Here is a 13,797-nt window from a genome sequence, read left to right on the forward strand (position 1 = left end):
TGTACCTACTCATTCTCATTTTTTTTATCCTTCTCTCAGAAAAACAAACAATGAAAGTGATTAAACTGTGATTTATGATTTTATTGCACAATGTAAACGGAAAAATTATTTAAGTTTGTGTTTTTGTAATTCTACTTGCAAGTTCATATTTTTTTTAAAAGTATAGCTATCATTGAAATAGATGAGACCAAAAATTCTAGACCACGGCTTCTTAATGAAGTTCTTTAATATCTTCTCCAATGCTTCGTGAACTTCTTTTGCAGTTCCCTCGGATATCAACTATTATTGTGTGTATGCCAGAAAAACATTCACTGCGGAATTGATAACGTTGCAAAATCGCAGAAATGTTGCCAATGTGAGTGGATAAACATTCAAAGCTCGTGGATTGATTGGTGTTTGTGATTGGCATAGAAGTATGTAAACGTCTTTACGAATGTTTTTCAACCAATACCATGGTGTAGAATATACAGCGAATGATAAGTCTGTTGCCTGTGTAAATGCGAATTTATAAAGTAAATTTAGTCGTTAGTCATTAGTTCATCGAAACAGAAAGCAGTTGAATTCTATCCACGTGATGAAGGCTTACAATTTGTTCCAACATAGCCCCAATCCAACATGTTATGTAGACTTCTTGAATCCAGATGAGGAAAACGAAAACTTCCCTCAATCTGATTACGAATGGGAAACCTGGCTGTTGATGGTCCATACATGAAAATATACATATTTCACTACATTTCATGCATATCCTTATCATTACACTAATTCTATACGTACCTGATGTAGATCAAGGTGGATCACGAAAAAAAATTAAACATTTAAAAAAAGTAGAATTCTGGCAAAAGTAAGATCACGTAGGACCTCGACTTAAAGTTGAAAGTTACTCAGAAAAAAATTTACATAGCTCCGGAGGTGTTCTTGCAAGGGAGGTATGAGTTCTCAAAAAACATAATATAATTTGAAAAAATTTTGGGTTTTCTCTCCGGGTCCTATTCAACCTGTGTTGGGAAAAATGTGCCATTTCCAAAACGTAGCATTTGAGAATTGCATCGACCAAGACCACTGATTAGCATTAGAATCCGAGACCACTTGTTGGATACCGCTGAGCGATTAAAAAATTCGGGGTTGGACTGAGAGAGCCCTCTTTTAGTTCTTGGAAAATTCATAGCGCAAATATCAATAGTGTTATCTAATTTTTTCCCACAAGAACAAAACAATGAAGATAATCTCAAAATTTTGAAAAAGTTGCAATTGATCATTGAATGGAAAATTTCGAAGAATACAAGACTTATTGACGATTTAGCGAAAGGTTGGGCATAAGTACATACAAAAAACAGAATGAGCGGGATTTTCAGACATTATGTTGATCGATGGCTTCAAATCATATTGTATCATCTATGTATGCGAGAGCCTGTTTTCGGGGTATTACTTTCCCAGCAATGAGTTTGGCCTCCTACTAATTTTTGCGACATGAGTTCGTGCTAGGAATTTTCCAGACACCCCCTCATATCACACCTTGGGAGTAATAAGGTTACATGGGTTTTGTGAATTGAAGTAGGTAGGTAGAATGTAGTCCGATTCTTCCTCTACAAAATGAGCGTTAGTTTGACCTTCTACGGTTTCGAGTAGCGGAGAAAATGAGGAAAGTATAACGCAAAACGAGGATATAAATTGGAAAAACCGGATAATTTCTTTAAATTTTTTTAGTCGTTTAGTTTTCCGCATTTACCGGACGAACCGTACGTCCTAGTGAAAATCTGATGACATTGTGCTGAAAGAGAATTAAATTCTCTACGATTTTGTTTACACGAAATTTTCGTAGGATGCTTAGTTTCGAATCTGTATGGCTTTGAAGTTGGAGCAATAAAAAGTAACAAAAAATTTTACTCCAACTTCAAAGCCATCCAGATTCGAAACTAAGCGTCCTACGAAAATTTCATATGAACAAAGTTGTAGAGAATTTAATTCTCTTTCAGCGTAATGTCATCAGATTTTCACTAGGACGTACGGTTCGTCCGGTAAATGCAGAAAACTAAAAGACTAAAAAAATTTCAAGAAATTTTCCGGTTTTTCCAATTTATATCCTCGTTTTGCGTTATACTTTCCTCATTTTCTCCGCTACTCGAAACCGTAGAAGGTCAAACTAACGCTCATTTTGTAGAGGAAGAATCGGACTACATTCTACCTACCTACTTTGATTCACAAAACTCAAACCGCATCCCTATTACACGCGTTCGCGCTGAAAAACCCCTAAGAGTGGTAACATAATTGCCAAACAGACTGTATAAGGGTACATCTCAAAAAACTTCGCATTTTTTAAGTACGTTTCATACATACAAAGTGTTGAAAAACAGTTTTGATTGTTTTGAATGTTTGTCAGATAGAAATAGTCACAAGAAGTGTATTTTTTATCGGTTTGTACATACCAATAGAGCGGACAAATACACGGAAAAAAAATTATGGATAATTTTTACTATTTCATACAGTAATCGGATCCCATTCAAAAATATTGCGATTTTTACTATGAGATTAGTAAATTTTACTATGAGAGCAATAAATTTTACCTAATTGTATAGGTAAAATGTATTTTTTGGCTGAGTAAAAATCACTATTATTTTTGGATTGGATCCGGTTACTATACTGAAATAGTAATTTTTATTGTTTTTTTTCAGTGTAGCGGGTTTAAAAAGGAAAAAATTGGCACATGAATTTTTTCTTCGGGAATGTGTTCAGATGAGCCCCCTGAACTACCAAAAAAAAACCGCGCATTCTATCCCTGGAGCTAACTTTTTAGGGGGCTAAAACCGGTTCCGATTCACGTTTTTTGCGATTTACTCCGAAAATATTAGGTTTACGATAGAAAATACCAGGACAAAAAATGTTCTCATTCAAATTCTCGACAATTTGATACTGTGCTCGATACCCATATCTCAAAAGGGGTGTCTGAAAATGGGGTGGAAAGAGAAGGTGTTTCAAAAAAGGTCAGTTCAATAAACTGGAAAAATCAAGCACCCCCCACCAACCCCCGGGGAGAATTGAACACCAATCAATGGTGGTGTAATTAATAGTTGAGTGAGTAGACTTTGTAAAAAAAATTTGAGCAAAAACGAATGATATAAAGTTGTAACTTTGATCAATTTATTGAACTGACCTTTTTTGAAACACTTTCTCTTTCCACCCCTTTTTTCAGACACCCCTTTTGAGATATGGGTATCGAGCGTAGTATCAAATTGTCGAGGATTTGAATGAGAACATTTTTTGTCATGGTATTTTCTATCGTAAACCTAATATTTTCGGAGTAAATCGCAAAAAATGTGAATCGGAACCGGTTTTAGCCCCCTAAAAAAGTTAGCTCCAGGGATAGAACGCGCGGTTTTTTTTTGGTAGTTCAGGGGGTTCATCTGAACACATTCCCGAAGAAAAAATTTATGTGCCAATTTCTCCCTTTTCGCCCTCGCTTTTTTACGTTATTTTCCTGCTCTACAAAATGGAAATTTTTTTTTTAAATTGATCACTTTTCAGAAAAATGAATTTGCACATAAAATGAAATTTTAGTTTTTTCAGAAAAACCCACAAACTAAGCACTCTAGAAAAAAACTAACGACATTATTTTGATTGAAAATTTAATTCTCTACAACTCTAATAACATGAATTTTTTTTGGACGATTCCTTTCGTCTCCAGATCAATTTTGATGAAAGGTTAGAACTTGAAACGTTTTCCAAACATCGAAATATTTCCTCTTTAAGATTTTATTTTTTAAAGTGTTCTTATGCTAAAAATGAAGGTAGGATACCAGATCTTTAAAATGAGGTGCTATTCATTCCTCACAATTAATTATAAGTTGATGAAAAATATAATGAATCAAGTTTTTTTTTTTTTAAAAAAACAAAATAAAACTACACTCCAATTTTACTTTTTTGATATGTAACCTTATTACTCCCAAGGTGCGCGCGATATATCTCCCCTCCAGGAGCATCTCCAAAGCCAAATTTTTTCTGAGTAACTTTAACGCAAAATGACAGTGTCCTCTAAATTTGGCTACAATCTTACAGAATTTTTTCACGATCCATCTTACAGTAGAGAAGAGTAGATACGTATCTATTTTATTGAGCTTACCGATACAGCGATCAAAGCGTGGGTAACTTCAATGTACAGTAAAATGGGAAGGGTGAGACTGGCGGTCATTTCAATAAAGCCTCTGTACGTTGAAATTAATCTGTTGAAAATTTACTTCAGATAATATAATTTTCATTTTTAATTGAGTGATGAAAGGCTAAAAATCTGTTTAGGTGTTTAAATTGTACCTAATTGTGATTTAATTTTATTCACAATCAATTAAGTACAAAACAATGACTTTCGCTGAAAAAATTCCAGTGAGTAACTTCCTATAACTTTGAAGCTTGTAATTTCACAGTGTGGGTAATTATTAAATGAAATTACCTGTTGAGATTGTTTATATCGTGTATGCATTTTCTCATCACGTATCTGAATTTTGCTTCGATACTTTTATAAGTGTCGATATTGATGTCAATATCTTCACTTAACGAATTCAACTCGTTGATTATGCGTTGCGCCTCATTATGACACGTTACCGCCCAAGGCACGGAAAAAACTAGATGCACTACGACAATGATCAAAAAACCGCACGTTGTGCCGTAAAAAATGAAGTGATAAATTACATAAAATTTAAATGACGCAAACTGTTCAAGTCCAGAAAGTGGTGCTAAGTAATACATGTTATTTTTGACTTTTTCTTCTTGATAAAAAAATATCACATCCATAAAAGTGACTGATACGTATGCTACAATTGTTATTGTAACTGCGATTAATATATTCCTTATAATTTTTTTTGCATCCAGATATTTATTGGATGCATGCGTGGTTGATGATGTTGTCGACAATATTTTATCAGCTATCAAAATCATTTGATGTATGTTGCTTCCATACCAAAACACTGCGATTGCAGGTTTCACAAATAATTCCAATGAACCCACCATGAATAAAAATGTCGTGTAAATCAGCAACACCAAGTCACCGGTTTGTCTACCATAAGCTATGTACATTAATATGGAAACGACAACTGGTAAACATGCTATGTAAACAATCCAGAACCATGCAAGTTTGGTTTTTTTGTGTATTTTATCGATGTAATATACGTTACCGATGATGCAGTACATTAAATACATCTGATTAGCTAATGTTGTCTTGAATCCGAACATATTCTCTTTTCCGAGTGCTTGATTGATCACTTTTTTAATATCTCTGATCACTTCCATTTTGTTAAAGTTTTCAATAACTACTGTTGTCTGACACTACCGAATTGGATCCGAGTTTGTTACTGACGAAATTAGAACTGAGCGAGTTATACGACGTATAAGTATTGTTTTCAAAGAAGGTTGCCTAGTATCTGGTTATTAAATTTGCATTTAGTTCACTTAAATATTGCAATACTTTAATAATTTAGCGACGATGTTATAAAAGGTTGGAAGCTTAAGTAAATGCGTAATTATGCCATTGTGCAGTGAAGTAGCGGGGGGGGGGGAGGTGAAAAATGATTTTGTTGTCTCAACTATCGGCTTACGTATGAAAAATTTAGAAAAATTAAAGCGGCGATCATTTTGCCAATTTGTAAAAGATTCAGTACAGTCAGTACAGAGGATGTTCAATGAAGCAGAATTGAATGAGAAAGAATGTTACGATTTTTAGTTGATGAATTTGATCGACATTTCGATACTTCGAGATTGAATGGTCATCGGGATTTTCCAATTCAAACAAATTTTCAAAATTTATGCTCCTTTGATTTCTACACGAATGCTTACCCACTTTATACTAAGTAAATACGAGTTTTTCCAAATTAAGACACAATAAAGATTCGTTGCTGATGGTATAAAATTTCCAAAAATGTCAATTCAAGCTTGTTCTTTTTCGCAATTTTTTTCATTCTCTCAAGAAAAGAACAATGAAAATGATTAAACTGTGATTTATGATTTATTAATTGCACAATGTAAACAGAAAAATTAATTACCTATTTTAATTCGTGGTTTTGTAACTCAACGTAATTGCAAGTTCATATTTATTTTTATCCTACTAGTACAATAAAACGCTACTTTATTCACTCTCGCTAGTCACTCGAGTGATCAAATGTGCGTTTTCTTCCCACGTTTGGATAAAATATGTTATTCAACTAGTCAAATAAAGTAATTTTCGACGATTTTTAATTACTTCCCTCGCTTTGCTCGGGAAATAAACCTCAAAAGTCGTCAAAAATCACTTTATTTTACTAGTAGGATAATAGTATATTACGTGACAGGAGCGGAAAGTATGCGATTAACGAGTGCGAAGTTTAAGGAGTGAGGCGAAGCCGAGCGACTTAAATCGCACAAGTTAATCGCGTTACTGTCCAATCCTGTCGCGTATACTATTTTAATTTCATATGAGAGGAAAATAAATGCTGAAATTTAAAAAAATGGCTAATTTCGAATTTGTAAACATGTGCGGAAAACAGTTATTTTCCTCCCTAGGGAGGAAAGTAACTGTTTTCCGCACATGTTTAGATAGATGCGTTAAAGACGTATTTTCCAACCACAAAACTGTGTAGGAAACTACTCATTTTCCGATCATATGAAATTAAAATACCATTGCATACGTAGCTTACATAATGTAGGTATCTAACTACATAGGGTGTATTTTGAGTGCATTCATTCCAACAGGTGGAAGCAAATATTCTAGAAAACAGCTTCTTGGTGAAGTTATTTTATTTTTTCTCCATTACTTGACGAGGTTCTTCTGCTGTTCTCATATTCATCTCAGGCAGTATGTGTTTCAAGCAAACCCCAACATTTCGTCGCCTTAGTTACAAAAACTCGTATCTCCAACTCTGAGATCACACCTTGTGTAAACCGTTCTTTTTGCACTGTAGCGCTCCCTATTGGACTTTAATGCTCAACTAAAAGATAGGTAACAGAGGGGGACCACCATTGACCACCATGGGACCACTCTCTCTTACCTACCTTTTAGTTGAGCGTTCAAGTCCAATAGGGGTCATTCCACGTCAATTGGACCAAGAAGTGGTAGGTGGGTTCGGCGATTTTTTTGAAATTTTTCCTGTGGAAAGGCCTTCCGAAGGGATGACCAATGGCGCAAATCGTAGCCCTCTACACCATTTTTAACGGCAGCCAGGGGGTGTCAAAGTTTTCAGTGAACCTAAAATACCATCTATTTCAGCAGTGGATTACTCGATAACCGCGATACCTACCAAAATGGATCTTTTTCCCATAGTTGGGTGTTTTAAAAGGCTTTTTGGTGATTTCATAAAAATCAGTGTTGCCACTTTTTTTCGTACAAAAAATTAGCTCAAAAAGTTTCGAAAGTGTAGGAAATATTGCCGTATTTCCTCCGTAATTACGAGTCCGTTGCGCCTCGCCGTTTGTTTGTTGGCTTCCAGCATTCAACTCAATGCTTTTGGAAGTCCCAACATTGAATTCGCACAGTACTTATCTAGAGCATATGTTTTACTGTGTAAGAGAGAGTCTTATGCTGTTAGTGATAGAGCTGAGATGTCGTCTGTATTAATATCCGATTATTATTAAGTGTTATAATTTTATTGTTGAATAAAAACAATCGAAAAGTCCGTGTATGTCGTTAATTACCGAATAACCACTACAAATCAGAAGTGGTCGCGTAACTATCGTGCTACAGAAGTGTTACTGTGTGTTCTCAGTCCTGACAAAACGAAATTCACCGAATCCGAAAACTGTAAGTTAAAAATATCCGTTTTAACCGAAGTCCGTTTTGATAAGTACTGAAAATCGCGTTTCCAGTGCCGAAATCGTTGTGTAAGCACAATTCGGTAGTGAAAACTTGGAAAGACGAATTTTTCAAGTGGTGTGGTATTGCTAGCTATAGCCAATACACACGCAAATTTCGTTTTACAACCGTTAAACAGTCGTTTTCTATCGTTTATTGTGCCGAAATCGTCGTTTATTATCGTTTTACGTACCGTAACCGCAAATCTGAGTGAAAATAGAGTGTGTTGTAACAATTTCAACTGTTGCATCAGCCGAATTTGTCATCCACCGCCATTGTTAGTGTCCGTACCGTATTTACCAAGTAATTACCGATTTCGTTTGATCGTTCTTATCAGAGTCCGTCGTCATTACAGTAATTACCCGTAATTACCGTTTTCGTCTTATCACGTCTGCTGTTATCACTGTTATCATCGTTTTAACAGTTTTCAACTGTTTTCTACTGTTTTCAACCGCCGTCAACCGTATTCAACTGCCGTCAACCGTTTTCTACTGATTTCAACCATTTTCAACTGCCGTCAACCGATATCAACCGTTTCCATGTCCGTTTCCATTTCGCCGAAAATCGTTCGTTGGTAATTCCTACAATTATGGGAAGGCCAAAAGGTAAACAGAATCAAGAAGAAGATGATTTTGAAATGAACGACAACGTATTAGCGAATACGTTAATCCGTGATTTGAAAATCGCCGGTAGTGGATATCAAACCACTGACGTTCTGTATTTCAATGGCAACGTATCCGTACCCAAAGCAAAGGAGTGGTTATCGAGTTTTAAAACCAAAGCCCGAATTAACCAATGGACTGACGAGATCAAAACCGACACCGCCAAAAGTAAATTGAAAGGAGCCGCCAAAAGCTGGTTGCTTTTTCACCGCGACAACCTATAGACGTGGGACCAATTCGAGACGTTATTCCGCCAAGCGTTTATTGGCAAATTAAGCGTAACAGAAAAATTTGACCGATATCGAGACCGAAAACAAACGTCGAATGAGCAGCCGATCGAATACATCTATGAGAAACTCCGTTACGCGAAAGACGACGGCATTACGCCAGCTGAAGCAAAAGCCGATTTATGCGCCGGCTTCAATAAATATCAAATGGCGAACTATTTACGTTCCTTTGATTACGTCTCCGCTGAATCTTACATTGCTAAGATTCGCGAATTCAATCGTTTCGAGAAGGCGAAAGCGAATTTCGCCCATCAACCGAGTTCCAGTCCGCCGAGTTCCACTGCAACAAATCAGACTGCGAACTCTACACCGAATCCGCCGCCGAGTATGTTATTGTGGAGAAATGAAAACGCTCAGAACCGCCGGTCGTCATCCGCAAGTCCGCCGCCGAATACAAACCAACCGCCGTCACCGAACGATAATTCCGCTAACCGATGTTATAACTGTTTCCAAGTTACCAATCACATGGCCAGAAATTGTCCTGAACTGAAAAGACCGAAATACTGTTCAATCTGCAAAACCGAAGGTCACAGTAGAACCGAATGTATGACACCAAAACCGAATACCGAACCGCCGAAACCGAATATCGAGAAATCCGTCAATATCGCCGCCGCCGCATCCGTTACTCCGTCGCCTAGCGTTGAGAATAAGTATATCAAAACTTCGTTCATCAACGATACCAAAATTCCTGAGTCAATGATCGATCCCGGAAGCCATATTTGCATCGTTCGAGCCAGCGTCGCAATACGAGCAAGTTCAACAATCGAAAAATGCCGAGACCGTATTTATGGTGTTGGTCAATTGGAAACCGGCACCGAAGTTCTAGGAAAAATCAAAGCTGCCGTCACCGTCGATAAGGTAACCGTTAAAAATGTCGAGATCCTGATCGTACCTGATGCTGTCATTCCAGCTCCATTCCTCATCGGCCAAAATTGGACTGAATCTCCATCTGTTACATACTTGAAAGTTTGAGACCAGCTGATAATACACAACGTCGAGCAACAGTTTTGCATGTACCCAGTTGCTGAGCAGCCAAAATCCGTCAAACTGTCGAATCTATGCAGTTTTGTAAGCACTACACAAATCCGAACTGACGAACTGAAGACCGAATCCGTACAATTTAGTGAACCAGTTTCCATACGTGAATCTGTAGTACCTGAAACACCGAGCAAGAAACACCGAGCAAAACCACCCCGCCGCCGATCAACATCGAAATTATATGCAAACCTCCGCCCAATGTAACCGAAACCGTACCAAATATATCCGAACCGCCGTCGAAGTTGCAAACCCATCATCGAGTCCACAACAAATCAACGTCCGAATCCGTTTGCGAACCATTGCTCAATGTAAGCGAATCACCGTACAACACCGAACCGCCAACCAATACGCGAGCCAGCATATCTCCGCGAAATTCGTCAGAGAAATGCGAACTCAACTAAGAATCCATCAAAGCCAAAAATGTTAGCGAACTCACCGCTGATACCGCTGTATGCGAACCACTGTTCACAACTGCCGAAACCATAAGCGAGCTCAAGTCCACTTCAATTGAGCAGTGCGATCTTCAGTCAGCCGCTAGCGAAATCCCGTTAACAACCATTGAAACCACAGAAAGCGAACCTTCGTTCATTGAAACTGAAAAGCCGAGCGAATCTTTGCCAACCGATTACGTCGAACCCGTTACTAGAGCTGTAGTTCCCGAAACTTCGAGCGAATTCATCGTTTCAACCGACTACAAGTACGCCGAAATCGTTGACAATTCCAAAGATGTTAACGAACCCAACTTTCGAACCGATACCGAACTCGTCGCTCCTGCCGAATACGAATCTGAAGAGACAGATAGCGAATCTATCATCGAAACCGATACCGAATCCACGATCAAAGCCAAAGTTCCTGAAAAATTGTGCAAATCGAATACCACAATTTACGTATCAAACAAATCGGAAATACGCCAATCCGTACCGACCGTTGCAGCCATTATTCTGATTACGTCGATACTCTTTTTATTGATATTGGGAGTATTTACAACCTTGTCCATGGTCGGCACCATAAAAATGCACCAACGTCGAGACACCGATATCCGTAAAATCGTCGAAAATGCCGCCAAACATCCGAAGCAACGTACGCCGTTTATTGAACCAAAATCCATGTGAAAAGCGTTTATACCGCCAAGTACCATTGACCACAGTCCATTTGCCAAAACTAAGTCGAAGAAATTATGCCGTCAACGAAACCGAATTGCTGTATGTTACACCGTTAGAGATAAAATTCCCATCACAGAAAATCCGCCGGAAACTGAGGACAGTTTCAACGTTACAGGATGGCCGAGTGTAGGAAATATTACCGTATTTCCTCCGTAATTACGAGTCCGTTGCGCCTCGCCGTTTGTTTGTTGGCTTCCAGCATTCAACTCAATGCTTTTGGATGTCCCAACATTGAATTCGCACAGTACTTATCTAGAGCATATGTTTTACTGTGTAAGAGAGAGTCTTATGCTGTTAGTGATAGAGCTAAGATGTCGTCTGTATTAATATCCGATTATTATTAAGTGTTATAATTTTATTGTTGAATAAAAACAATCGAAAAGTCCGTGTCCGTCGTTAATTACCAAATAACCACTACAGAAACGTAGTTTTCATATCGTTCATGTTATTGATGATGCAGAACATTAAATACATCTGATTGGCTTGCGTTGTCTTGAATCCGAACATGTTCTCTTTTCCGAGTATTTGATTTGCGATTTTTTTTACGTCTTTAACCACTTCCATTATGTACCTAGAAATTTTTGATAATTGTTAATTATTATCGACACACCTACCTGTACCTTTTTAATCTTTTTTTGAAGCAAACCAATTTTCAGAGGGGCATCCCAAAGTCACTCGGTGATCCAAATGAAAAATTCAAAGTTTTGGAATTTGGAGGGAACTGAAAAAGTGAGATTTTAGTATGTACATATGTTCGCCTCGCCTCACCGCTTATATCAGTCCAACTTGTGTATTGATCATAAATGTACCCCCAAAATAAGATTTCGTAAATTTAGAAAAATTTACACAATAAGCTGGTATACATTATGAAAGTTCAACATTTTTATCTATTTATTTATTAAGATCCATCTACAGCAACTTAGGCTAGGGGCTCTAAAATTATATCACTCCCACATTTTGTAATTGGTCGCAACTTGTGCAGAAAACTCATTTTTAAATTTTTTCTCAAAATTTAGATTTCGGCTTCAACAATTTTTGACGTGATATATTACTTAAAATTTTCTGATTTTCATGTTGGTATTAGCTAAAGAAACTTTTCGGGAAATTTTCGCCTCTCTACATCGAAAATTTATTATGGAAATCAAGATAGAGAAATTGCTCATTTTGAGCGTTTCCTCCAATTTCAAAATAAAGTTTTGAGTAAATCTGAATTTTTGAAAAAAATTTTCCTAACGAACTTATTTCTCGAGTCTCAAAGAGTCAATCTTATAAGGTACATACCAAATTTCAATTTTCTTGATCGCGAATCTGTTGATCAGTTGCAATTTTAAATGTTGTCACAATAAAAATTGAAGATGTACGTATAGAGAAATAACAAAACTATCACCATCGCTGACTACACAACTTTGCAAATAATTTTTACTTATATAACTGCATTGTGTGGCATTTCAATGATCGCGTGATGTTTACAAATTATAGCGCATAAAGCTATAATTTGCAAATAATAAAATTGCATTCTACAGTTTTCACAGTATAATTATGGTACTGATTTCTCGAATGCAAAAAACTTTGAACACTTGTTCGGCAAAGAACGTTCGAATGGGATTGTTAGCAAAAAGAAACGCTGTTTTCGTAACATTGTTCAACAACTATAAATTACCTTTCTGCAAACTTATCAAAATAAAAGTGTAAGGCTTTTTTTTTTCAATACTGTAGAGGGCACGCACAAAATGCTGCTTTTCTTTTTTCGCTGCTTTTTCCTCTCTTTTTTTCGTAATAATGTTTCGCAGATAAAGCTGCGAAATAAAATTTTACCCATATTTTCGAGTGTCTATTTCGTTTGGTAATTTTGTAATAGAAATACGGATTCTTGTTTCTTCCAGCTTTACCCTTCGTACTACGATACCGCGTGTTCCTGGTAATAAAAAAATTACTACCGAGGTACGCTACATTTCTTTATCCCTTTAACGCGAATCTCGATTCGATTCAACGTCAGTTCTTTGGTCACTTTACTCTTCGTCGCTGCTGCTGCTTGCTGCTAATGCCACGTCGAGTCGTCTCATCAAGCTCGTTTGATCTTTATTTCTACTGAATAAATATACTACCTACCTAGACCTACTTACTTGCCTGTATATTTTTCAAAACAGCATACTTATGATTACCTAAAATTGATGTTTAAAAATTGGCTAAAATTCAAAAATTCAATTCGGGCAGCTGAAATTTTGGTCATGAGGGTTTCAAATCCTGCTCTTCACGATAATCGCGAACTCGTTCAAACTGATAGGAGATTGAATTTTCTACCAATTTTACGTATTTTATTCAATTTTGTCTTAATTAGACGTCTCTTTTTCGAGCTGTGTCGCTTCGAAGTTTGTGTATATTTTTCAGTTTCAAGTTATGATTACAAAAAGCAAATTTGACGTATTTTGTATACTCTTATGTAAAATTCAGTTTCAGCTGATGTCAACTCATGAAATGTGGACGGGACTGAACAAACTTTCTGGGTAACTTTCAAATCAAAATAAAAATCTCCATTAAACTTGAGAAAAATCCTGAAAATTACCTTTCTTTTTCTTTTTTTTTTAAGTTCACCAACGTATTCCGTTACTGGCCCCGTTCATCTTTTATAAGATGCGTTTTGCTGCCCTACTGTCAATCCGCTACCCAAGCCACTGATTTGGTTCGTTTTTTTTTGTTTTCAAAATTCCTTCCTGGTCAATAATTGAGTTGTTGAAATGGTGGTTTCAGGCTGTCCTAGAGCCTTCATCGGGTATTTTTTGAAAATTTCAGATCTTCTGAAAAGTGCTCTAAAAACCATCCAAATTGACTTTAGCGTGATTTTT

General features: G+C 36.8%; 2 protein-coding genes and 1 long non-coding RNA gene across 4 annotated transcripts in view; 2 read left to right on the forward strand and 1 right to left on the reverse strand.

The window, feature by feature from the left end:
• Positions 1–13,797, forward strand: part of LOC135846271 (uncharacterized) — a 200,407-nt gene that overhangs the window by 160,627 nt on the left and 25,983 nt on the right. The gene's annotated exons all lie outside the window — the stretch shown is intronic.
• Positions 61–5,385, reverse strand: LOC135847819 (uncharacterized). Of its 2 annotated transcripts, XM_065367539.1 has the most exons (5): positions 5,160–5,380; positions 4,439–4,619; positions 4,115–4,214; positions 587–691; positions 61–489 (listed from the first exon to the last, which is right to left on the reverse strand). In XM_065367539.1, exons 1-5 carry the CDS (start codon positions 5,272–5,274, stop codon positions 283–285), a joined length of 708 nt encoding a protein of 235 aa, XP_065223611.1. In that variant the 5' UTR covers positions 5,275–5,380; the 3' UTR covers positions 61–282. The 2 variants fall into 2 exon arrangements, with proteins under 2 accessions (XP_065223611.1, XP_065223610.1); XM_065367538.1 differs by having other exon boundaries at positions 4,439–5,385.
• Positions 7,834–10,198, forward strand: LOC135847881 (uncharacterized). The gene has a single exon (XM_065367614.1). The coding sequence runs from the start codon at positions 8,901–8,903 to the stop codon at positions 9,723–9,725; it is 825 nt and encodes a 274-aa protein (XP_065223686.1). The 5' UTR covers positions 7,834–8,900; the 3' UTR covers positions 9,726–10,198.

Source organism: Planococcus citri, chromosome 5 (genome assembly GCF_950023065.1).
Source record: "Planococcus citri chromosome 5, ihPlaCitr1.1, whole genome shotgun sequence".
Taxonomy (NCBI): Eukaryota; Metazoa; Arthropoda; class Insecta; order Hemiptera; family Pseudococcidae; genus Planococcus; species Planococcus citri.